The 23054-nt window shown below is 52.8% G+C and overlaps 2 protein-coding genes across 3 annotated transcripts in view; one reads left to right on the top strand and one right to left on the bottom strand.

Moving 5' to 3' along the window:
• The window catches only part of LOC120317510 (zinc finger protein 501-like), a 661069-nt gene that overhangs the window by 473376 nt on the left and 164639 nt on the right, over positions 1–23054 (bottom strand). The gene's annotated exons all lie outside the window — the stretch shown is intronic.
• Positions 1–23054, top strand: part of NOTCH1 (notch receptor 1) — a 103966-nt gene that overhangs the window by 57962 nt on the left and 22950 nt on the right. For both annotated transcript variants that reach the window (XM_039364155.1, XM_039364156.1), the window contains exons 10-23: positions 3044–3157; positions 6127–6360; positions 7880–7990; positions 8100–8292; positions 9328–9473; positions 10603–10716; positions 13959–14078; positions 16237–16389; positions 16950–17178; positions 17457–17658; positions 20039–20192; positions 20554–20738; positions 20974–21106; positions 22540–22797. In XM_039364155.1, coding sequence (XP_039220089.1) covers positions 3044–3157; positions 6127–6360; positions 7880–7990; positions 8100–8292; positions 9328–9473; positions 10603–10716; positions 13959–14078; positions 16237–16389; positions 16950–17178; positions 17457–17658; positions 20039–20192; positions 20554–20738; positions 20974–21106; positions 22540–22797 — 2346 coding nt within the window. The remainder of the gene's footprint in view (positions 1–3043; positions 3158–6126; positions 6361–7879; positions 7991–8099; positions 8293–9327; positions 9474–10602; positions 10717–13958; positions 14079–16236; positions 16390–16949; positions 17179–17456; positions 17659–20038; positions 20193–20553; positions 20739–20973; positions 21107–22539; positions 22798–23054) is intronic.

Here is a 23054-nt window from a genome sequence, read left to right on the forward strand (position 1 = left end):
GCTGTTTTTCTGTGAATTCCTGGCTTTATCCCAACCCTGGCTTTTGTGGACTGCGTACAGAGCCCACCTTTTCCTTGGCATTCGGATGAGGATCTGCTTTAGGTTGATCCCCTTGAAGTAGGCTGGGCTAAGAGTCCTATGGCTTAGCGGGGAGTCGCCCCTAAGTCTCCTTAGTCCAGGCCAACCTTATAAGCCGGGGGTCTCCAAACTTGGCCCTTTTATGACTTGTGGACTTCAACTCCCAGAATTCCTCAACCAGCGTTGCTGGCTGAGGAATTTATTTATTATTTATTTATTTATGAGACTTATATACCGCTTTAAGTGCGAGCACTCTCCAAGCGGTGTACACCAGTAAGCAATGTGTGTGTGTGTGTGTGTGTGTGTGTGTGTGTGTGTGTGTGTGTGTGTATATATATATATAAAAAACCCGAACAACCAAAGACCTACATACAAATACCCGCGAAAACCTCAGAAAACATATACATACATATATATATATATATATTTACATTGCCCCCAACAATCTGGGTCCTCATTTTACCTACCCCGGAAGGATGGAAGGCTGAGTCAACCTGGAGCCGGTGAGATTTGAACCGCTGACCTGCTGAACACAGTCAGCTAAAGTGAATTCTGGGAGTTGAAGTCCACAAGTCATAAAAGGGCCAAGTTTGAAGACCCTTGTTATAAGCCCTGCCCTCTTAAATCCTCTCTCACCTGTAGCCAGGTCAGATCGCTTAAACAACTGCAGTGATTTGCTTAATTATAGCAAAAAAAAAAAAGGTCACACTCAACAGCTTCCTTGCTTAGCAATGGAAATTCTAGTCCCAATTGTAGTCATAAGTGGAGGACTCTTATAAGTTGATTGTAGCCAATGCAGAGAGAGAGAGAGAGAGAGAGAATTCTGCAGAGAATTAAAAAGGGACGATTTGCGGATTCATTCCTGCCTCTTCTGTCTGCGAGAGCGAAGAGTTTTGGGCCTGAAGGAGCCCCCTTCTATTTGGGAATAGCTGGAGGGGGGAATGTTGAGTTTGTGGGGTGGAGCAAGGGGATGGGAACGCAGCTCATTTGTAATTCATAAAAGGGCTTTGAAGCGGAGGCTTTAGAGATGTAAATCATGAATCTTCAGGGCTGCGGCAGCCGAATAACTATTGCGGTGAGCTGAGAAGCAAAGTCTGGGGACTGAATGCCAATGAATTGGAAAGAGACGCTGAAATCTGGGCCGTCTGCATGGCAAGCGGCGTGGCTTTTGGGGGTGGGTGACTGTTTTTGTAGGAAAAAAAGTCATCATTACAGCCTCATTTTTATGTCTTAATTATCTGGCTGTAAGACCAGCAGAGTCAATTGGTTGAGAACAGCATACGAGCGTTAAAAACATTGCTGCAAAAACTGGGCTCAAATGGGCAGCTGAGCTGGTGGTTTAGTTGTGTGAACAGATGACCCAGACCCACCAGTATGTGGTTGATTCATCGGAAGTGGCGTGTTTTAACATGTGCTAAAACATACGAAGAACGGTTGCAGGATTTGGGTTTGGCTGCTTTAATGACGAGAAGGATGAGCGGTGACATGATAGCATCTTCCAATATTTGAGGGGCTGCCACAAAGAAGAGGGGGTCAGGATATTCTCCAAAGCACCTGAAGGCAGGACAAGAAACCATGGATGGAAAGTAACCAAGGAGAAAAGCAACCTGGAATTAAAGAGAAACTTCCTAACAGTGAAAACAATTAACCAGAGGAACAGAAGTTGCTTCCAGAAATTGTCTGGAATTGTATAGAGCAGTGGTTCTAAACCTGTGGGTTGAACGACCATTTCACGGGGATCGCCAAACAACGCAGTCCACCATTTTAACCTTTTCCTTAGCTGTGCTACTCCCTTTTATTCTATTGGCTTTTGAAAGCCAATAGAATAGACTCTCTTGAATAGAGTCTAATTCTATTGGCTTTCCAAAGCCAATAGGAATTGTCCAGGCTGTCTCTGCCCAGCTGAGCCCGCCCAAAGTCCCATTCTGCAAACGGTGCTGCACCAATTGAGTAGTCCTCGACTTACGACCGGTTGAGTAGTCCTCGACTTACGACCGGTTGGGGGGGTCGCGGCATTAAAAAGGTTGAGAACCACTGGTATAGAGTCTATCCAAGGTCCCTTCCCACTTTGTCATTCTCTTATTCTGTTTTGCAAATGCTTGTTTTGTGACCCTGTTTTAGGCCGTGAGGCTGTTTGCAAAAGAATAACTGGGAAAGCTTTTGGCAGCAAAATCCACGTTTGGGGACATCTCGCTGATCCATATATTAAGATCCCAAATATCTGGATCTCATTCTTCATCTGTCTGAGAAAATGGAGGGCGATGAGCAAAAATTATGCAATTGTCAGCCCTGCAGTCCTCTTGGGCTTTCATTTGGATCAGCGGCCACAATTTTAGTTTCTGTCGTGAAATAAAAGTCCCTGTGGTGGGGAAGCCAAACGCCTGGTGAGGAGGGAGGCCAGTGGAAACACTGATTTGCCGTTATTGCAGCCAAAAGTGGATAGGCTGGGAAGGCAAGAGGACATGGGGACGCGGGAAGCCCCGGTGGCATGTCTTCATTTGATTTTGATTTCATTTCTCAGGATGCTTTTGGGGGCAAGATGGGGAGGGAGTCCTTCTGGGCGCAGGAACTAGCCATCATTATTAAAATATCTGGCTGAAGCCGACGTCAGTCATCCCAAAATGCTGATAGAAAAAAGCGTTGAATGGACTCTTGGAAATCCATCAAGTTGCAGTTTTATTTTCTGCTTGTCTAGTCGCATGCCCTTCCTTGCATGGTTTAAAAGAGGGGGGGGGGGAATACTTCTGCCCCTCCCTCCCCCCAACCTACTTCCATTAAACCCTTCTATCGTTTTGAATCCCTGTTTGCTTAGGGAAGACGCAACAAAATCTGTGCCTCTGTGTGATGGGCAGAAAAAGCCCCCCCTTGATTTCAAGGGGTTCTTTGGCAGGGGGGGAGAGCAAGCAGGAGCCAAAGAATCCTGGGTTAAGCTTGTCTCTGTTTCTCCCCCTGCTCCCCCCCCCAGGATTTAATGGTCACCTGTGTCAACACGACATTGATGAATGTGCCAGCACACCCTGCAAAAACGGAGCCAAATGTGTGGATGCGCCAAACGCTTACGTGTGTGAATGCACAGAAGGTAAGCTGTGGGGTGGGGTGGGCAGAACAGAGGAAGCCCATTTGGTCAGTCTTTTTGACCAGGTCCTGTTGGTGACAGTGAGCAACTAAAAACCATGCAAAAAAGTGTGATGGGATGCTAAGCAAGTGCAGCTGTTTTCATCCACAAAACACAGTTTCTAACACTTGCTGTGGGAGCAGAGGAAAAGTGCCCAAATGCCGGGCTCGTGGTTCAGGAACCAAGATTCCCACTCTGGTTCTGAGCAGGCAGCTTTACTGCACAGGGGAAAAATGGGGCACGGTCTGGGTGACTGGCCTGGGGCCGTTTCTCAGGGTGGGGTGCCGCTGTTCCCTTTGATTTTCTCTCTAACTGAGTCTTGGTTTTAACGGGCAGGATGCTCACTGCTGATATGATATGGGGGAAAAAATGTGTATCTGTTGTTGCAGTGGAGAATTTTGCAAATATATCCCTAAAAGGGAAGAATGGAAGATTCTTCTAAATTTCTCCTTTCAGAAGCACTGAACAGGGAGGTCTTGTTTGGTGACCGATGAAGAAGCCTGCGGGGGTTTAAAGCTTGCTGAATCTTGGGGGAATCTCTCTCTCTCTCTCACACACACACACAAAACTTCCTCATCTCGTGGGTAGCCCCTGGGCACTGGCTGTTTACAGAAGGCCACGTGGATCAGGGAACAGCACCAGCATGATGGCCACATGCTGACCAAAATGATAAGCGTAACTCCTGTCCCGGCTTTCTGCTTTGGCCCCGGGCAGAGTGTTGTCTGCGTCTCCCTGAACCTCTTCTACAAACAGTGTGTGTTGCTGCTCCCATTTCCTGCCCGATGGGGCTGAGGGCGTCCCGAATTCAATTTAAAGTTCACTTTAAAGTTCAGTGCCAATATCCCCCCCCCAAGTGGAAGCACCAAAAGAAAACCAGGCCTAAAGCAGAATCTTTGGCAACACGCTTTCTTTTTCCAGCTGTCCCCAAGTTCTTCCACCTTGCAGGCCTGGCCCTGAGGGAGAAAGGAACAGAAAAAGGAAAAAGGGGGAAAAAAAACCCCACACAAAGTCAACTGTGTCTGTGATAGTGCTGCAAATGTTTCAGCTCTGAGCTGAGGGAGGCGGGAGAGAGAGAAAGGGGGGGCACCCCATTTCCTGCCTCCCGGCTCTGTCCGGACTTTTCCCCATCCTGGCTTCAAAACCAAATTTGGGGGCTAGTCAGCGAGCCCCGTCTGGGCACCGTCCCCCTTTTTTTCTGGCCCCACGTCTGCTGAGCGGGAGGAAGGAGGGCGGCGCAGGGCCGGGTGTGCTGGGCGAGGGAAACGCGAGGCGCCCTTGGACAAAACCCAGCCCGGCCTGGAGCCCCCTCGGCAAACAGAGGGACTTTTGTGGGGCCGGCCGGCTGCCAGCAGCTCTTCCCTAATGAGCGATGAAAAAGCCGCAATGTGGGCTTCCCGGGCGGGGAGGGGGGCAGGGGCAGTCAAAGGCCCACTTTGTCTGCCCGCTTGCACCCCCCCCCCTCCGCCGCCCTCCTGCTTTTGTCCACTGCCTCCCGGCGGGAGGCGGGTGGGCGAGAGAAAGGGGCTGCTGTTGTCCCCTTTTGAATTCACTGCGCCCCCCCTCCCCACCAAGCCGGATCCAGACAGGCATGGAGGAGAGCCCAGAGCTGGCTGGGAGGGGGGGGGACCACGGGAGACAGAAGAAAAAAGCGTTTGTGTTTGCAAGAGGACAGAGCTTCCACCCCCCACCCCTCCCCAAGCCCAGCTTGGTGCTGTGCCTTGGCCTGGCGGCCTCCCTGCCACCCTCCCTGTCTCCTGCCCACATCCCCTGCAACATCGCAGGGGCCACGGGGACAGGCCTGCCGTGGGGGGGGGCTGAACCCCCAAAGGCGCCCCACCAAGGGCGAGCAAAAGCCACGACTGCCCGTTTTGCGTGGAAGGAAGGGAACTCGCTCCGGGAGTCCCCCCCAACGCTGCAAAACGGTCATGCCTGTTTATCTGAGTTTCTTCCACCCACCACCCCCCCAGAGAGAGAGAGAGAGCATTTTTTGCTTTGGGTACCCTGATTTTGTCGCCAGCCCCCCCCGTCCACGCTTTCTGAACGTCCCAGAGTTTGGAGGGCTGGGGGGGGGAGAGGCAGAAACAAGAACGGCCTTCTGTAGCACACAAGCTTCCCCCCCTTGATTAATATTCTTTTGAACGCAAAGAATTGGGCTTTTTAGGGATGGAGGTCAGGGTTCTCGCGCGCTCCCAGCAAGACGCTGGGGAGGGAGGGTGGCATTGGGGGCCACCACACTCTCCTCTGTGACCCTTCCCCGGTTGCCCACCCAGCCTACTCCTTTTCCTTCCCATGGACTGCCACCCTTCTGGCTGGGGACCCTGGGAGGTGGAGTCCGTCCTGGGGGGGTAAGAAAGGACAGTATTTAGCAGGCAAGCTCGTGTCTAGCTACTGGGTTTCTAACCAGAGTTAAGGGCAATCAGCTGGGGAACATATAAGAGCCGAGGTGGCGCAGCAGTGAGAGTGCAATACTGCAGGCCACTTCAGCTGACTGTGTTCAGCAGGTCAGCGGTTCAAATCTCACCGGCTCAAGGTTGACTCAGCCTTCCATCCTTCCGGGATAGGTAAAATGAGGACCCAGATTGTTGGGGGCAGTGTAAATATATATATATAAACAATGCTTACTGGTGTACACCGCTTAGAGAGTGCTTGCACTTAAAAGCGGTATATAAGTCTCATAAATAAATAAATAAAGCGGTATATAAGTCTCATAAATAAATAAAATAAATAAACATCCCCGGAAGCGTCTGCTGGCCAGCTGAGCACTAGAAGAAATCAGCTGCTCTTCCCGGCGCCTGGTGGAGGGGAGAAGGATACCCCGATTTCTCTCTTGGTTGCCCCCTGGAAGAAATGCCACTGGGACTTTGGGGTGCCATGTTTCAGCCTTTTTGAGTCTTTCTCTGCACCTTCTTCCTGCTCTCTGCCCCCCCCCCCAGGCTTTTCCGGTACCCACTGTGAGACGGACATCAACGAATGTGACCCTGATCCCTGCCACTACGGCACCTGCCAGGATGGTATTGCCTCCTTTACCTGCCTCTGCCAGCCTGGGTACACTGGGCACCTCTGTGACGTCAACATCAACGAGTGCCAAAGCCAGCCCTGCAAGAATGGGGGCACCTGTCAGGACAGGAACAATGCCTACACCTGCTCCTGCCTCAAAGGCACTACAGGTAAGGCAGGGGTGGGGCTTCCCTGGCCTTCCCCCCCCCCCCAAAGGATGGAGCGGAGCCATCTTGCTCACCAGTCTGAGGTCGCCCCAGGCATTTGAGGCCAAGGAAAGGCGACCTGGAGATGCTTGGGCCTGGCCCACCGGGTAGTCCTTGATTTACAGCTGGTTTGCTTAGAGCAGGGGTCTTCAAACTTGGCCCTTTGATGACTTGTGGACTTCAACTCCCAGAATTCCTCAGCCAGGCACGCTGGCTGAGGAATTCTGGGAGTTGAAGTCCACAAGTCATCAAAGGGCCAGGTTTGAAGACCCCTGGCTTAGACGCAGTGTTTCTCAACCTTGACAATTTTAAGGCATGTGGACTTCAACTCCCAGAATTCCACAGCCAGCATTGCTGGAGTTGAAGTCCACATGCCTTAAAAATAAAATTGTCAAGGTTGAGAAACACTGGCTTAGAGTGTTTGAAGTTATGACTGATACCACCCCCAGCTCATTCACATAAACCTTGACAACCAGCTCACATTCATGGATATTTGCAACCTCCCACAGTCACATGACTGCAATTTAGGATTTTGTGTGTGTGTGTGTGTGTGTGTGTGTGTGTTTTACAAAACTCAGCATTTACTTCTGTTTTTTGGAAAAAAACAGTTCCTAGTGGTGGCGCAGTGGTTAGAATGCAGTATTGCAGGCTATTTCTGCTGACTGCCAGCAGTTCGTTCTCACCCGCTCAAAACTGACTCAGCCTTCCGTCCTTCCGAGGTCGGTAAAATGAGGACCCAGATTGTTGGGTCCAGAGTTGAACCCAGGTCTGCAAGGAAATGGTTCCCCTTATCGCTGGCAGGACTCTGGCGAACACCCCAAATAAACCTTTGCCCGGCAAGGCAAATTCTGGGTCTCGCCCAAGTTGGCCGGTCATTGCATAATATTTTAATTTTGCAGTTTTGTCTTGTGGATGATGGTTTTGCTGGTCATCAGAAAGTCCCATTGCTACAGGCCCCAAAAGCTTGCTTCACTATTTGTTTGTCCCTTGCCTGTCAGGTGGGAGGGAGTTTCCTTTCGACTTTATAAGGTCTCAACTTGCGCACCTCTCCGTCCCTGGATTTCAACCAGAGAAACTTTCTTAAAACGATGCTGAGATTTTTCAGAGCCTCACTTGGGGGGAAACTGTGGCCTAACTCTCAGTCACTGAGAAGAAAAGGGGCGTTACGTTTTCGTGTGTGTGTGTGTGTGTGTGTGTGTGTGTGTGTGTGTGTGTGTGAGAGAGAGAGAGAGAGAGAGAGAGAGAGAGAGAGAGACTGAGATAGTCTGAAAGCATCACAAATGCCTTTAGCTCAGTGTTTCTCAACCTTGACAATTTTAAGGCATGTGGACTTCAACTCCCAGAATTCCTGGCTGGCTGTGGAATTCTGGGAGCTGAAGTCCACATGCCTTAAAATTGTCAAGGTTGAGAAACACTGCAAGTTTAGCTTCACGGGGTTCCCAGTCCTGGACCGTTTTGCTAACCGCTCTTTTCTTTTTCCAAGGACCCAACTGTGAAATCAACCTGGACGAGTGTGCCAGCAACCCGTGTGATTATGGCAAATGTGTGGACAAGATCAACGGTTACGAATGCGCCTGTGAGCCAGGATACACAGGTGAGGGAGGGCGGGAGAGACGCGAGCATGGGGGCCCTCCCCCTGTGGGCTTTGCATTCCCCCCCCCTCCCCGGGACAGGGTCCCCACTGGCTCCTCTCCTCTCCGCAGGGAGGATGTGCAGCATCAACGTGGACGAGTGCGAAAACAGCCCTTGCCACAACGGGGGCACCTGCCGGGATGGCATCAACGGTTTCACCTGCCTGTGCCCGGAAGGCTTCCATGACCCCTTGTGCCTCTCGGAAGTGAACGAATGCAGCAGTAACCCTTGCGTCCACGGGAGATGCCACGATGGGCTGAACGGGTGAGCGGCGGGCAAGGCTGCGCCAGGCGGGAGGGGCACCCTGGGAAATGTGACCGTTTGTGATGGAGGCTTTGGGGGGGGATTACTCTCTGGCGCATCCGGCCCTCTCGGTTCCTGGCAAATCATGGCATCCGGCCCTCTCCATTCCTGGCAAATAGATGGGGAAGAAATGGAGGTAGTGGTAGATTTTATCTTCCTGGGCTCCAAGATCATCTCAGATGGGGACTGCAGCCAAGAAATTAAAAGACGCTCCTGGGGAGGAAAGCTATGGCAAATCTAGACAGCGTACTAAAAAGCAGAGACATCACCCTGCCAACAAAAGTACGTATAGTCCAGGCCATGGTCTTCCCAGTTGCAATGTATGGCTGTGAAAGTTGGACCATAAGAAAGGCTGAGCGCCAAAGAATGGAGGCCTTTGAACTCTGGTGCTGGAGAAGACTCCTGCGAGTCCCCTGGACTGCAAGGCGATCCAACCGGTCAGTCCTAGAGGAGATCAACCCCGACTGCTCTTTAGAAGGCCAGATCCTGAAGTTGAAACTCAGGTACTTTGGCCACTTAATGAGAAGGAAGGACTCACTGGAGAAGAGCCTGATGCTGGGAAAGATTGAGGGCAGTAGAAGAAGGGGACGACAGAGAATGAGGTGGCTGGATGGAGTCACTGAAGCAGTAGGTGTGAACTTAAAGGGACTCCAGAATATTCCACCATATCTTAATCCAAAAAGTCATTTTGAAGAGCACAAGGGAGAAATGGGGGTGCCCATCTCTAGAAGGCACCAATAACGCCCAACAATGATGAGTTGGACCTATTTTTATTCTTCCAGAGACGATTTTAGATTCACTAAGTATTATTTGGCGGCTGGGGATAATGCAATGTTGGCCTGCTGTTCTTGTGCTTCTACCGATGATGTTTTTTAAAGGTGGTTGGTTCACTGCACCGTAAAAGGGGTTTGAGTGGCATTGAAAGACGAGGGTTTTAAAAGAAAAGCAGCCCAATCCAATCACCTGGTGCTTTGTTTCTCTCCTCTGGAATCAAAGCTACAAGTGTGACTGCGACCCAGGCTGGAGTGGGACAAACTGTGACATCAACAACAACGAATGTGAGTCCAACCCTTGTGTGAACGGTGGAACCTGCAAGGACATGACCAGTGGCTACCTTTGCACCTGTCAGGAGGGATTCAGTGGTAAGATCCTGGACTTCACCCACAGCTTTGCCCCTTTAAAAGTCTGGCCAAGTCACGGCAAATTAGGTTTTTTTCCCCTAAACATTGATCACCAGCTTAGAAGAGGAAGTCATCAAGAAAAGGAAGTCAAGCTGCTATCAATAAATCACCCTTGACTAAATTGCAAGGGCTTAGTTAAATATCTGTCCAAGAGAGGGTTGAGTTGGTGGGGAGGTGGGCCACCAAAGCAATTGACCTCAATCTGACCCCTCCAGCTGTTTTGGGGAAGCCATCGGAAAGTCTAGCTCCATATTTCTCAACCTTGATAACGTTAAGGAATTCAACTCTCAAATTGGCTGGGGAATTCTGGGAGTCAAAGTCCTTAAAGGTGCAGAGGTTGAGGAACATTGGTCTAGCCCAGGGGTAGGCAGCCTCGGCTCTTTTAGGACTGGTGGACTTCAACTCCCAGAATTCCTGAGCCAGCCATGCTGAGGGGAAAGGGAGAGGTTTCCAAGCTGAGCCAGGCTGCCTCAGGAATTCTGGGAGTTGAAGTCCACCAGTCATAAAAGGGCCATGTTTCAAGACTCCTGGTTTAAATATTTAAATATTTTTTCCTCACGGTCACGTGATCAAAATTCTCGCATTTGGGCAGGGGTAGGCAGCCTTGGCTCTTTTATGACTGGTGGACTTCAACTCCCAGAATTCCGGAGCCAGCCATGCTGAGGGGAAAGGGAGAGGTTTCCAAGCTGAGCCATGCTGGCTGAGGAATTCTGGGAGTTGAAGTCCATGAGTCATAAAAGAGCCAAGGTTGCCTACCCCTGGCCTAGGCCTAGGTGGCTTTATGACTGATGGACTTCAACTCCCAGAATTCCTGAGCCAGCATGGGGGAAACTTTGGCCCCTTCATGACTGGTGGACTTCAACTCCCAGAATTCCTGAGCCAGCCTGGCTCAGCTTGGAAACCTCTCCCTTTCCCCTCAGCATGGCTGGCTCAGGAATTCTGGGAGTTGAAGTCCACGAGTCCTGAAAGAGCCAAGGTTGCCTACCCCTGGTCTAGCCTGTTGCTGTTCCAGATTGGGAAAGAACCCCTCGGTGGCTTTGTGGTCACCCAGATGCAGGTGGGACCCTGTCGATCTCCTTCTTTCCCCCAGGACCCAACTGCCAGGTCAACATCAACGAATGTGCCTCCAATCCTTGCCTGAACCAGGGGACGTGCATCGATGACGTTGCTCGCTACCAGTGCAACTGCCTCCCGCCCTACACTGGTGAGAGAAGCAACTCTTCGGTGGGGGGCTTCGGTCAGAGAGAAACGTGCCCAGGGGGTCCCAGAATAGCTGGGAGCAGACGAAGAAGCCTCACACGCTTCTGGTTTCTCTTGCGTTTCTGCGCCGTGAAGGGAATGGACTTCCTGTCCGTCTGGCTTGCTCACTTTCCCTTCTTGGTCTCCACTGCCCACCACGAAGCTTCTGGCCACCAAGCATTGCACATTGCTGACCCAAAGCAAGCAGCTCCAGCTGAGGGAATCTCTGGTGGAAGAGAAGGGGGGGGATTCATCCCCCTCCCTGAGGGGCCTTAAAATCTTCGGGGTAGTTGCTGATTTGCCTTTTCCCAAACAGTCATTAGGGACCGTTCCAAAGTTACAACAGGACTGAAAAGAGTGACTTAGGACAATGGTCCCTGACCTTTGTGGCTTGGTGGCCCAGCTCGGGGGGGGGGGGAAGAGGGACCCAGGCCGCGTGAGCAGTGGGCCGGCACACATGTGCGTGCATGCACAGCTCCACTTACGTGAGCGGCGGGCTGGAGTGCACGCGCACACACCTGCAGCTCAACTTAACGAAGGTTGAGTTGCACGCGCCTGTGCACACACGCCGGCCAGCTGCTTGCACCGGTTGAGCTGCGCATGTGCACGCTGGCCCACCGTTTGTACGGCCCGGTTCCAAATAGGCCACGGCCTGGTAGTAGCCGTGGCCTGGAGGTTGGGGACCCCTGATTTATGACCATTTTTCACACTTAGGACCATTGCAGCACCCCCATGGTCACGGGATCAACTTTCAGATACACTGTGCAAATGACTCATATTTATGACGGTCACGGCATCCTGGGGCCACGTGATCCCCTGTTGCGGCTTTCTGACCGCAGAGTCCATGGGGGAAGCCAGATTCTCTTCCTTTTTTGAAATTTTTTTATTTTTTAAACATACAATCATTTATAAAAATACAATAAAATTTTAAAGTAGAACCCCCCCCCTTACCCTCCCTCCCACCCCCAATCCCCCTCCCTTCCCAGAGCAGAATACAGGGTCAATTTAAAAAAATTATAATAATTAAAAAAAAAGAAAAAAAAAGAAGAAAAAAAATATCATAATTAACCTTTAACTCCATAACCTATAAAACAATTCTCTATAATATTTAATATTCATTCATAAAATAAATGAAACTTTTTAATTCCATACTTTTTCTGAATATAATCTATCCATCTTCCCCATACAGTAATATATCTTTCTTGTGTATGATCCTTTAAATAAGCAGAAATTTTTGCCATTTCTGCAAGACTAGATACTTTAAATATCCATTCTTCTAAAGTAGGCAAAGAATCTTTCTTCCAATATAAACCTAATAGTAACCTTGCTGCAGTTAATAAATTCAACATCAAAGTAGTTTCTTTTTCATTTAAGTCAACAAAAATACCAAGTAAAAATAGTTGAGGAGTAAACTTTTATCTTTTTTCTAAAAATCTTTTGAATGTTCTCTTAACAAGTGTGTGACTAGCTTAACAACTCGCAGTGATTCACTTAACAGACGTGGCGAGGAAGGTCGTAAAATGGGGCAAAATTCACTTAACAAACCTCCCACAGAGCAACGGAAATTTGGGGCTGCGTTATGGTCGTAAGTGGAGGACTGGCTGTATCTGATCCCCACCCTCCGCTGCTCCTTTGCTCTCCGCCTCAGACAGGACACCCTCCGGTCTTCCCTGAATCAGGCGGCGTCATCGGAGAGATTTAAGCTGTTTTGTGGCTTTCCTGCCTCCAGAAATCCTAGGATGAGATTTGCTTCTTTCCTTCCGTTTTCCTATACACGCTTCTCAGTGGCCCCCACCTCAGATTCCCCCTCGTGCAAAATCTCCCGCCACTAAGCGGCCCTTGTGGGGCCAGGGTCCCTTTTCTGGTTTCGCAAGCTTGGCCCGTGGGCCCCCCCTTTCGGGAAAAAAGGCGCCTTGCCCCATCCCGAGCCCCGCAGGGCCGGCGTTGCTGCCTCTCTGCCCGTTTCCTGCTTCCTCCTGCTGCACAGAATGACCAGCTCTGCACAATTGGAGGAAGTTGTGACTTTCCTGCCTTTGCCGGTTGCTGGGGAAACAACCCCGGAGATTTTGGGGGCGGGAGGGGGGGGCTGAGGGTGGGTGAGCCCAGAGAACGTTCTGGAAAACAGAAAGCAGGCCCCGTTAGGAGGGCAGGAGGGCGTCAGTAAGCAGGAAAGGAAGGCTGGATAAGGGGAGGGGGCTTTCTCCCTGCCCTTAATCCACATCAGGGTCACCGAGCAGCCACAGGGGACGTTGGAGGGGGCTGTTTGGACAACTCCCACTTCTCCGGTGTCCACAGCGTGGATGAATTCCTTCCCCAAGGAGAAATAATTCATCCTTGCAGAAGGTCCGGTGTAGCCTGGCTGCTCTCAGGTGGGCCTGGGGGGCAGCCCTCTGCTGCTCATAGCCGGGCTCTATTGTGCAGTGGTGGGTCAGCCCCACTGCCTGTCATCTCAGCTGCTTGTGCCCTAGATCAGTAGTGGCGAACCCATGGCACGGGTGCCAGAGGCGGCACGCAGAGCCCTCTCTGGGGGGCACGCATGCCGTCGCCCCAGTCCTAGGCCTTCAGCTGGGTTTTATAAAACCCTTTCGCTCTAGGCCTCCGCCGCCGTGTGCAAAAAAGAAAGATTCAATCAATCAGTCAATTTCAACTTCTCGCAGGAAAAAAAAAGATCTCGCAAGTTGGAATTGATTGATTGAACTTTTTAGTCCCACCCAGGTTACACCCACCCAATGGGCCACGCCCACCCGGCACCCGAAGATGCATAAGTGGGTTTTGGGTTGCAGTTTGGGCACTCGGTCTCTAAAAGGTTCGCCATCCCTGCCCTAGATCAGGGATCCTCAACCTTTCTGTGTTGGCGGCCCGGTGGGAAAAGGAGGGACCGGTACCTTTATGCGTGCATGCGCCCATGCTAGTGTGGCTGGGTGCACATGCGCGCAAACAGGGCAGCGAGCATGCATGCTTCGCAAATGGGGCTGCTAGCGGCGGTGCGAGGCTCACGGCTCGGCTAGCACCGGCGCAATGGAGGGTGAGTGCGTGCCCACACTGGCCAGCCACTCACGCGGCCCAGTGGCCAAGAGGGCCCGGCCCGGCCCATAGGTTGGGGACCTCTGCCCTAGATGCAGCCCAGGGCTTCTTGGGCAACAGGATGGCAAGGAAGTAAGGCGGGCAAAGGGCTGCAGCCAACCTGGGTTTTCTTCCCCACCGTAGGTCCCACCTGCCGAGAAGTGCTGGCGCCCTGCGCGGAGGGTCCCTGCAAGAATGGCGGCCAATGCAGAGAGTCGGAGGACTACGAGAGCTTCTTGTGCACCTGCCTTCCGGGATGGCAAGGTACAGGGGGGTACAAGGCTGCCCCCTTGGGGTTTCTGATGGGTCACCGTTCAGGCCGGCAAGGGCAGACTCCAAAAGGCGATCTGTGAGGAAATGAACTAAAGTAGCAGAGTTGGAAGGGATCTTGTAGGTCAGTGGTGGCGAAACTATGGCACGTGTGCCAGAGGCAGCACTCAGAGCCCTCTCTGTGGGAACGCGCGCTATGCCCCGGAGATGGCAATTGCCCCTCTTCAACTAGCCGCCCGCTAACTCGCTGAGGTCCCACATGGCCGGATGCATCCCAGCACCCATGTGCTCGCTGGCCTCTGTGCAGGGGCCGATGGTGTCAGGCAGCAGCCACCCCGGCCCTTGCCTCGCCTTGCCCTGTGACAATGGCACCCCCACCTTGCCTCGCCTCACCCCGCAGGACAAGCCTCCTGCCCACTGCCCCACCTGCCAGAGACCCCCTGGATTTCCCCCAACCCTGCCCGGCCCCCACAGGCATCCCTCCCTATGAGCAACATCGAGGTGACCACGACCACCTGGGCCACAGCCACCCAGTCTGTCATGACCACCCCAGCCACGTCTACCCAATGGGCTACGCCCACCTGGCATCCGGTGATAAATAAGTGGGTTTTGGGTTGCAGTTTGGGCACTCGGTCTCTCAAAGGTTCGCCATTGCTGTTGTAGGTCATCTCGTCCAGGGGTAGGCAACCTTGGCTCTTTGATGACTCGTGGACTTCAACTCCCAGAATTCCTGAGCCAGCGTGGCTCAGCTTGGAAACGTCTCCCTTTCCCCTCAGCATGGCTGGTTCAGGAATTCTGGGAGTTGAAGTCCACCAGTCATAAAAGAGCCAAGGTTGCCTACCCCTATTCCAGAGACTCAACATCTTTCTAAAGCAGTGGTTCTCAACCTGTGGGTCGGGACCCCATTTGGGGTCGAACGACCATTTCACGCGGGTCGCCAAACAACAACGCAGTCCGCCATTTTTTCCCCCTTTTCCTTAGCTGTGCTACTCCCTTTTATTCTATTGGCTTTTGAAAGCCAATAGAACAGACTCTCTTGAATAGAGTCTAATTCTATTGGTTTTCAAAAGCCAATAGGAATTGCCCAGGCTGTCTCTGCCCTGCTGAGCCCGCCAAAAGTCCCATTCTGCAAACGGTGCTGCACCAGTTGAGTAGTCCTCGACTTACGACCGGTTGGGGGTCACGGCATTAAAAAGGTTGAGAACCACTGATTTAGAGCATGGATTGGGTGGTGATGGGGGGTGGGCAGTTTGGCCTTGCCCTGCAAGATGCAAAATTGACTTTCATCTCCTTTCCCCTGTCACCATCCGGGGCTGTGGTGCTTTTTTAGAAGCTGCTCATCCATCCCTCTCTGAAATGGATCACTACTGGCGACCTTCTGTAAAAGATGAAAGTGGTACTTGAGGTCATTTGCATGACCCAGTGGCATGGTCAATCAGAATAGGGCTGGGAGGCCCCTTGGAGGTCTTCTAGTCCAGCCCCCTGCTCGAGCAGGAGAACCTATGCCATTTCAGACCAGTGACTGTCCAGTCTCTTCTTAAAAACCTCCAGGGATGGAGCACCCATGATTTCTGGTGGCAAGCTGTTCCACTGGTTAATTGTCCTCACTGTTAGGAAGGTTCTCCTTAATTCCAGGTTGCTTCTCTCCTTGATTAGCTTCCATCCATCGCTTCTTGTCTTTTCCTCTGGTGCTTTGGAGAATGCAGAACTCAACTTTTAGGATCTGGTATTAGCTGGTTGCAAGGCAATAATAAATTAATGTTCAATTAAATAACTCCTCAGTGCAACATCAGATGGATTTTATTCTGCTCTTCTCTGCCCCAGCTCTTACCGCCGGCAGAAAGAAGCCGGCATCTTTTTAAAAAGGGCAGCCCTTTACCACTAACCACAACTTGGTGCTTTGGAGAATAGGTTGACCCCACTCTTCTTTGTGGCAGCCCCTCAAATATTGGAATACCGCTGTCGTGTCCCCCCTGGTCCTTCTTTTCTCTAGACTGGCCATCCCCAATTCCTGCAAGCGTTCTTCGTGTGTTTTAGTCTCCAGGCCTTGGATCATCTTAGTCGCTCTTCTCTGCCCTTTTCCCGACATCTTTTTTGTAACGGGGTGACCGAAACTGCAGCATTCCAAGCATGGTCTCCCTTCGCTTCTCAGGGCAAACTTGTGAGGTTGACATCAACGAGTGTGTCAAGAGCCCCTGTCGGAATGGTGCCACGTGCCAAAACACCAACGGGAGCTACCGCTGCGTGTGCAAATCCGGCTTCACCGGGGAGAGCTGTGAAACTGACATCGATGACTGTCAACCCAGTAAGAATGGGCCAGGAAACAAACTCTCAATTAGGGCTTGTCCCGGGGGGGGGGGCCCAAGGATGAACTGAGCTGGGCGGAGGGGGGCAGGAGCCTCCGGGGAGCCGATCTGGTGCCCTTTCAATGGAGAAAACTGTCTGCCCCACCATCTGTCTGCCCCACTGTCTGGCCCACACTGCCCTCCTCACCATCTGGGCACGCAGGAACGTATCTGCAGGTCAGCTGCTTGGGGACGGTGGTCTTGGGGGACACGGGAGGGAAAAAAGGTCTCTCTCCCTTTGCAAAGTGTGGGGGTGTGTGGGTGGGTGTGGGACATCCCTTGGCTTCTTATCCCAGAAACACCGCCCCACGGATTTAAATTCCTGGAAGGCAGTTTCCAGGCCCGCTAGAAGCAGGGCCCAGAGGTGTGGGGTTCACTTTCCGGGGGGGTGTTGAAGAGGGCACGGAGGGCAGAGATGCTCCTGCATTGATTGGGAGGGCTCCCCACAGACCCCCTTCCCTCCTCCTGGTGCTCTGAATGCGATGCCAGTCTGCTTATCTCTTCCCCCCCGCCCCCCCAGATCCCTGCCACAATGGGGGCTCCTGTTCTGACGGCGTCACCGGCTTCGTCTGCAACTGCCTGGCGGGCTTCCAGGGCCCCAAATGCCAGGAAGACATTGACGAGTGCGCCAGCAACCCCTGTGAGAACGGGGCCAACTGCACCGACTGCGTGAACAGCTACACCTGCACGTGTCCGTCCGGCTTCAGCGGGATCCACTGTGAGCACAACACACCCGACTGCACGGAGAGGTAGGTTCATCTAGGGCGGGCTTTCCCCCGTCTTGACAACTTAAAGAGGGGTGGGCTTCAGCTTCCAGAATTTCCCTAGCAAGCCAGGAATTCTGGGAGTTGAAGTCCACCCGTCTTCAGGTTGTCGAGGCTGAGAAATGGCGATCTGGGATCTGCCAGATGGGTCAAAACAGACCCCTTGTTATCTAAGGGTTTCATGCAAGGCCCAGCATCTCTGCTTCCAGGAGGGGTCAAGTGAGGCCAGGGGTGGGTGACTCTCTCTCTCTCCTGTCACTCAGCTCCTGCTTCAATGGGGCCACCTGTGTGGACGGCATCAACACCTTCACCTGTGTCTGCCCACCTGGCCTCACCGGCATTTATTGTGAGCACGACATCAATGAGTGTGACTCCCAGCCCTGCTTGAATGGCGGGACGTGCCAGGACAGCTACGGGACTTACAAATGCGTCTGCCCGCAGGGCTACACCGGACTCAATTGCCAGGTAACCAGCAATTCCACTTCCTGCTCCAGGCGGAATAGTCGCTCCGGGTTTTCAAGGAGGGGGGAGGAGGACATACAGGTAGTCCTCGCTTAGTGACCCCCAACTGGCACGGGCAGCGTGGCCATTAAGCGAAGTGGCTGCCAGCCCCATCTCACTTCAGCTTTCCTGTGCTGTGCAGACCTGCAAGGGTTGCAAATGCAATGGCCATCGAGTTATTTTTTTGTATAGCCGCCATAAACTGAGAACCCTCCCTAAACAAGGCAGTCACTAAACAAGGACCGTCTGCAGTGTCTGGGGAAGAGCGTGTCTTAAGGATCGAGGTTGAAGTGGAAGGAAAGAAGCAGGGAAGCCCTTTCAAACATTTTGAACAGCAAAACAGTCTGTCAGCAAAACAGTCTGTCAGTTATTTCACAGGGTTGGTTATTAGGACCGCTTTATACAGCCTTTAGTGAGGCCACACCTGGAGGGCCGCATCCAGTTTTGGTCACCACATTATAAAAAAAGATGTTGGGACTTTGGAAAAAGTGCAGAGAAGAGCAACTAAGACAGTGGTTCTCAACCGGTGGGTCGGGACCCCATTTGTGGTCAAACGACCATTTCACGGGGGTCGCCAAACAACGCAGTCCGCCATTCCCCCCCCCCCTTTTCCTTAGCTGTGCTCCTCCCTTTTATTCTATTGGCTTTTGAAAGCCAATAGAACAGACTCTCTTGAATAGAGTCTAATTCTATTGGCTTTCCAAAGCCAATAGGAATTGTCCAGGCTGTCTCTGCCCTGCTAAGCCCGCCAAAAGTCCCATTCTGCAAACGGTGCTGCACCAGTTGAGTAGTCCTCGACTTACGACCGGTTGAGTAGTCCTCAACTTACGACCGGTTGGGGGGTCGCAGCATTAAAAAGGTTGAGAACCACTGAACTAAGACGATCCAAGGCCTGGAGACTAAAACATAGGAAGAACAGCTGCAGGATTTGGATACGGCCAATCTAGAGAAACGAAGGACGAGGGAGGACATGATAGCAGTTTTCCAGTATCTTAGGGGCTGCCCCAAAGAAGAGGGAGTCAAGCTATTCTCCAAAGCACCTGAAGACAGGACAAGAAGCAATGGATGGAAACCAATCAAGGAGAGAAGCAACCTGGAATTAAGGAGAAACTTCCTAATAGGGAGGACAATTAACCAGTGGAGCAGAAGTTGCCTTCAGATGTTGTGGATGCTCTGTCACTGGAGCTTTTTAAGAAGAGACTGGACAGATGGTCTAGCGGCTTTCCTGCTTGAGCAGAGGTCTCTTTCAGCTCTGTTCTGATCGACCTCGGCACCCATGGGGCTCCCACAAAGCTTGGCCTTATGGCAGTGGGGGCGAACCTACGGCACGGGTGCCAGAGGCGGCACTCAGAGCCCTCTCTGTGGGCACGCGTGCTGTTGCCCCAGTTCTAGGCCTTACAGCTGGGTTTTATAAAACCTTTTCGCTTTAGGCCTCCGCCGCCGTGTGCAAAAAACAAAAAAAAAGGTTCAATCAGTCAATTTCAACTTCTCGTGGGGAAAAAAAAAAGATCTTGCAAAGTTGGAATTGATTGATTGAACTTTTTAGTCCCACCCAGTCTGGGCGTTACTACTGCAGCCACCCCCTCCCAGTGGGCCACGCCCACCCAATGGGCCACACCCACCCGGCACTCGATGATGCATAAGTGGGTTTTGGGTTGCAGTTTGGGCGCTCGGTCTCTAAAAGGTTCGCCATCACTGGCCTTTTGGGGACAAATATCGCAACTCGCCTGATCAATGGATAACGTGCGCCCTCTAGAGTGAGCTCCGGCTCTTCCTGGCTGTTCAGCACATTTGAAAGGTCTTTGAGCATTGCAGAATGTGACAAGGATTGGTCCCGCAACCCAGAGACTTGGGGCTGGCGGCACGTTCAGCGGTGGGCAGTTGGCATCTGTGCGGGCCTCTAGAGCAGTGATTCTCAACCTTTCTAATGCCGTGACCCCATAATACAGTTCCCCATGTTGTGGTGACCCCCAAGTGGGTGTGGCCACCAATAAGAGGGAGTAGGACAGCTAGGGAAAAGGGAAAAAAATGGCGGACAGCATGGTTTGGCGACCTCCGTGAAATGGGGTCCCGACCCACAGGTTGAGAACCGCTGCTCTAGAGTCTGCACGAGGCAGTCGAGGTGTATTTGGGCTCCTCGTGGTGTTGCAGAGGCCGGAGATACAGCCAAAATGAGAATCTTCCTGTCCCTGGCAGCCTCTCTGGGGGGGCTGTCCCTCGCTGGGGTTGCTCTCCGAGATGCGTCGCTCAGCTTCCGCTCAGCCTGCGGCCGCTCAGCACAACAGGACGTCTCATCTGTCCCCTCACCGCGTGCGCCATCCTCTTCCTCCCCCCATCTCTGCAGAATCTGGTCCGTTGGTGCGACTCCTCTCCCTGTAAGAACGGAGGCAGGTGCTGGCAGGTCAACAATCACTACCGCTGCGAGTGCCCGAGTGGCTGGACCGGCCTGTACTGCGACATACCCAACGTCTCTTGTGAGGTGGCCGCCCGACGGCAAGGTGGGTCCTGCTTCCTGCTCCGTGTCCTGACCTCCGTGCTGGAGCATGTGGGGGGAACTTTCAGCAGGCGTCTCCCTCCCGGGTCCTCGGTCTCCGTCCAGGTGGAGCGTTGCCGATTCCGGGCAACTCGCTTCGAAGTCTGGCTGGCTCCACCGTTGGGCGAGGCGGCAAGGGGCCAGAGGAAGGAGTGGAGAGGAGGGGATGGCCTGACCCGGAGACCACAAAACGTGCAAGGAGCAAGAAACGATTTGTCCAGGCTTGGGACTGGACACTGTGGTGTGCTCCTTGTCCTGCCCCTGCTTACCTGCTCCGTCCAGGCCTGCCACACGTGTCTAATGGCCTCTCTCTGCGGCTTTTCCAGGGCTGGACGTTATCCGCCTGTGCAGAAACTCCGGGCTCTGTGTGGACCGGGGCAACACCCACCTGTGCCATTGCCAGCCTGGCTACACGGGTAGCTACTGTGAAGAGCAAGTGGACGAGTGCTCCCCGAACCCTTGCCAGAACGGGGCGACCTGTACGGACTACCTGGGCGGCTATTCGTGCGAGGTAGGCTTCCCGCCCAGAAGGGATGCGGGCTAGTGGGCTCCCGTGGCTGCAGGGAAGGAATTCAACCTGCCACCCAGGGCCAGGTTGGGAAGGTGTCTGGCCAGGGGCACAGGGCCCTTCCTCCCTTTCCCAGGTGATGTTTGGAGCCTGATGACCCCGGCCCTGCTTGTGGCAGGACACCCCCCCCCCCCCGGCTTCCCTGCATGCTCAGAGGCGACTGCTTGTCCCTTTGCAGTGCGTGGCCGGCTACCATGGCCGGAACTGCTCGGAGGAAATCAAGGAGTGCCTTTCCCATCCCTGCCAAAATGGCGGGACCTGCATTGACCTGCTCAACACCTACAAGTGCTCTTGTCCTCGTGGAACTCAAGGTGAGAGGGTCGAGCAAGCCCGGATCTTCCACCCAAACAGATCCAGAGCCTCGCTCAGCTCCGCTCCAAAATGGGCTCCTGCAGAAGCGGGTCAGAAGAAAAAAAAAATCAAGCCTAAAGGGGCGGGACTCGGCCACACGGTTGTCCCCACCATCTTGACTTTTTTTGACCCTGCCTCTATGGAAACCCACTCAGTCCTATCTCTGGGTTGCGGCATTTGGCTAAAATGGAGGGGAGGGGGGGGCTACACCCTGGAGTTAGGGGGAGGGGTGTAAGAGGTCCCTGATTTGGAAGAGGTAAAGTCTGTCTCCCTCTGGTGATGTTGGGTCACCCACATTTTCAGAATTGGGCTCCAGGATGGGGTGAGGGGGTTGGGTCCCTTCCAGCCCCCTGATTCAGTCCTTTATTTATTTATTTATTTATTTATTTATGAGACTTATATACCGCTTTAAGTGCAAGCACTCTCTAAGCCAGTGGTTCTCAACCTGTGGGTCGGGACCCCATTTGGGGTCGAACAACCATTTCATGGGGGTCACCAAACCACGCTGTCCGCCATTTTTTTCCCTTTTCCCTAGCTGTCCTACTCCCTCTTATTGGTGGCCACACCCACTTGGGGGTCACCACAACATGGGGAACTGTATTATGGGGTCACGGCATTAGAAAGGTTGAGAACCACTGCTCTAAGCGGTGTACACCAGTAAGCAACGTATATATATATATTTACATTGCCCCCAACAATCTACCTACCCCGGAAGGATGGAAGGCTGAGTCCTCCTTGAGCCGGTGAGATTTGAACCGCTGACCTGCTGAACATCGTCAGCTAAAGTGGCCTGCAGTACTGCACCTCTAACTGCTGCGCCACCTCGGCTCATTAATTGGGTTCCCACCTTTGAAAATTCCAGCAGCGCACACATGCTGTGGAGAACACAAACCTGACGAGATGGTTGCCCGGAGTAGAATGGAATAATACAAGCGAGCGGCTGATTTCAGTTGATGTTCAAAGATGAGCCCCGGTTGGATTTAATTTGTATTTGGATGGGAGGCCACAAGGAGATCCCCGGAATGTAGGCATTATAAAAGCCTGGGAGTCCACGTCTCTGTCGCTACTCAAAAGCCATGGAAAAAATCTCTAGGCCAGCCTGAGTCCAGCCACTGGCCGCTGATAAACCAGGATTTCCCAACCTGGCCGGCTTTAAGACTGCAGCTCCCAGAATTCTGTTGGCTGGAGAATTCTGGAAGTTGAAGCCCCCCCCCCCCGTCTTGAAGTTGCAGAGGGGGAGAAACACCACATCCCTCTGCTCTTCCAAAAGAGGGAGGCTGAGCGTTGGTTTTCTGGCGGGGGGGACGGGACTGTAAGCCTTGAGATTGAAGCAATGCATAAATAAATGCATAAATGGGAAGGGTACTGACCGGCTGCCCCCCCCCCCCACCAGGCGTCCACTGCGAGATCAACATTGACGACTGCAGCCCTGCCACAGACCCCCAGAGCCTGACCCCAAAGTGTTTCAACCAAGGGAAGTGCGTCGACAAGGTGGGGGGCTACAGCTGCATCTGCCTGCCAGGCTTTGTTGGGGAGCGCTGCGAGGGGGACGTCAACGAGTGCCTCTCCAACCCCTGCGACCCGCGGGGGACCCAGAACTGCGTGCAGCGCGTCAATGATTACAAGTGTGAATGCCGCCCAGGCTACACGGGTGAGCGCTCAGGGGGGCGTCTCAGAAGCCTGGAAGTGGGCCAGAAAGTGGGGGGTCTGGACAGGAGAAGAGCGTCTTCCCTCCCCTACGCCTTCTTTCCTTCCTCCCTCCCTCCCTCCCTTCCTTCCTTCTGTCAATGCTGCAAATATTGTATAGATGATGTGGTTCTGGCTAATGAAACATTCCACCTTCCTCCCTCCCTCCCTTCCCATTTCCCCTTCCTTCCTTCCTTCCTTCCTTCCTTCCTTCCTTCCTTC

Source organism: Crotalus tigris, unplaced genomic scaffold (genome assembly GCF_016545835.1).
Source record: "Crotalus tigris isolate CLP2741 ecotype Arizona unplaced genomic scaffold, ASM1654583v1 scf7180000019692.1526454, whole genome shotgun sequence".
Taxonomy (NCBI): Eukaryota; Metazoa; Chordata; class Lepidosauria; order Squamata; family Viperidae; genus Crotalus; species Crotalus tigris.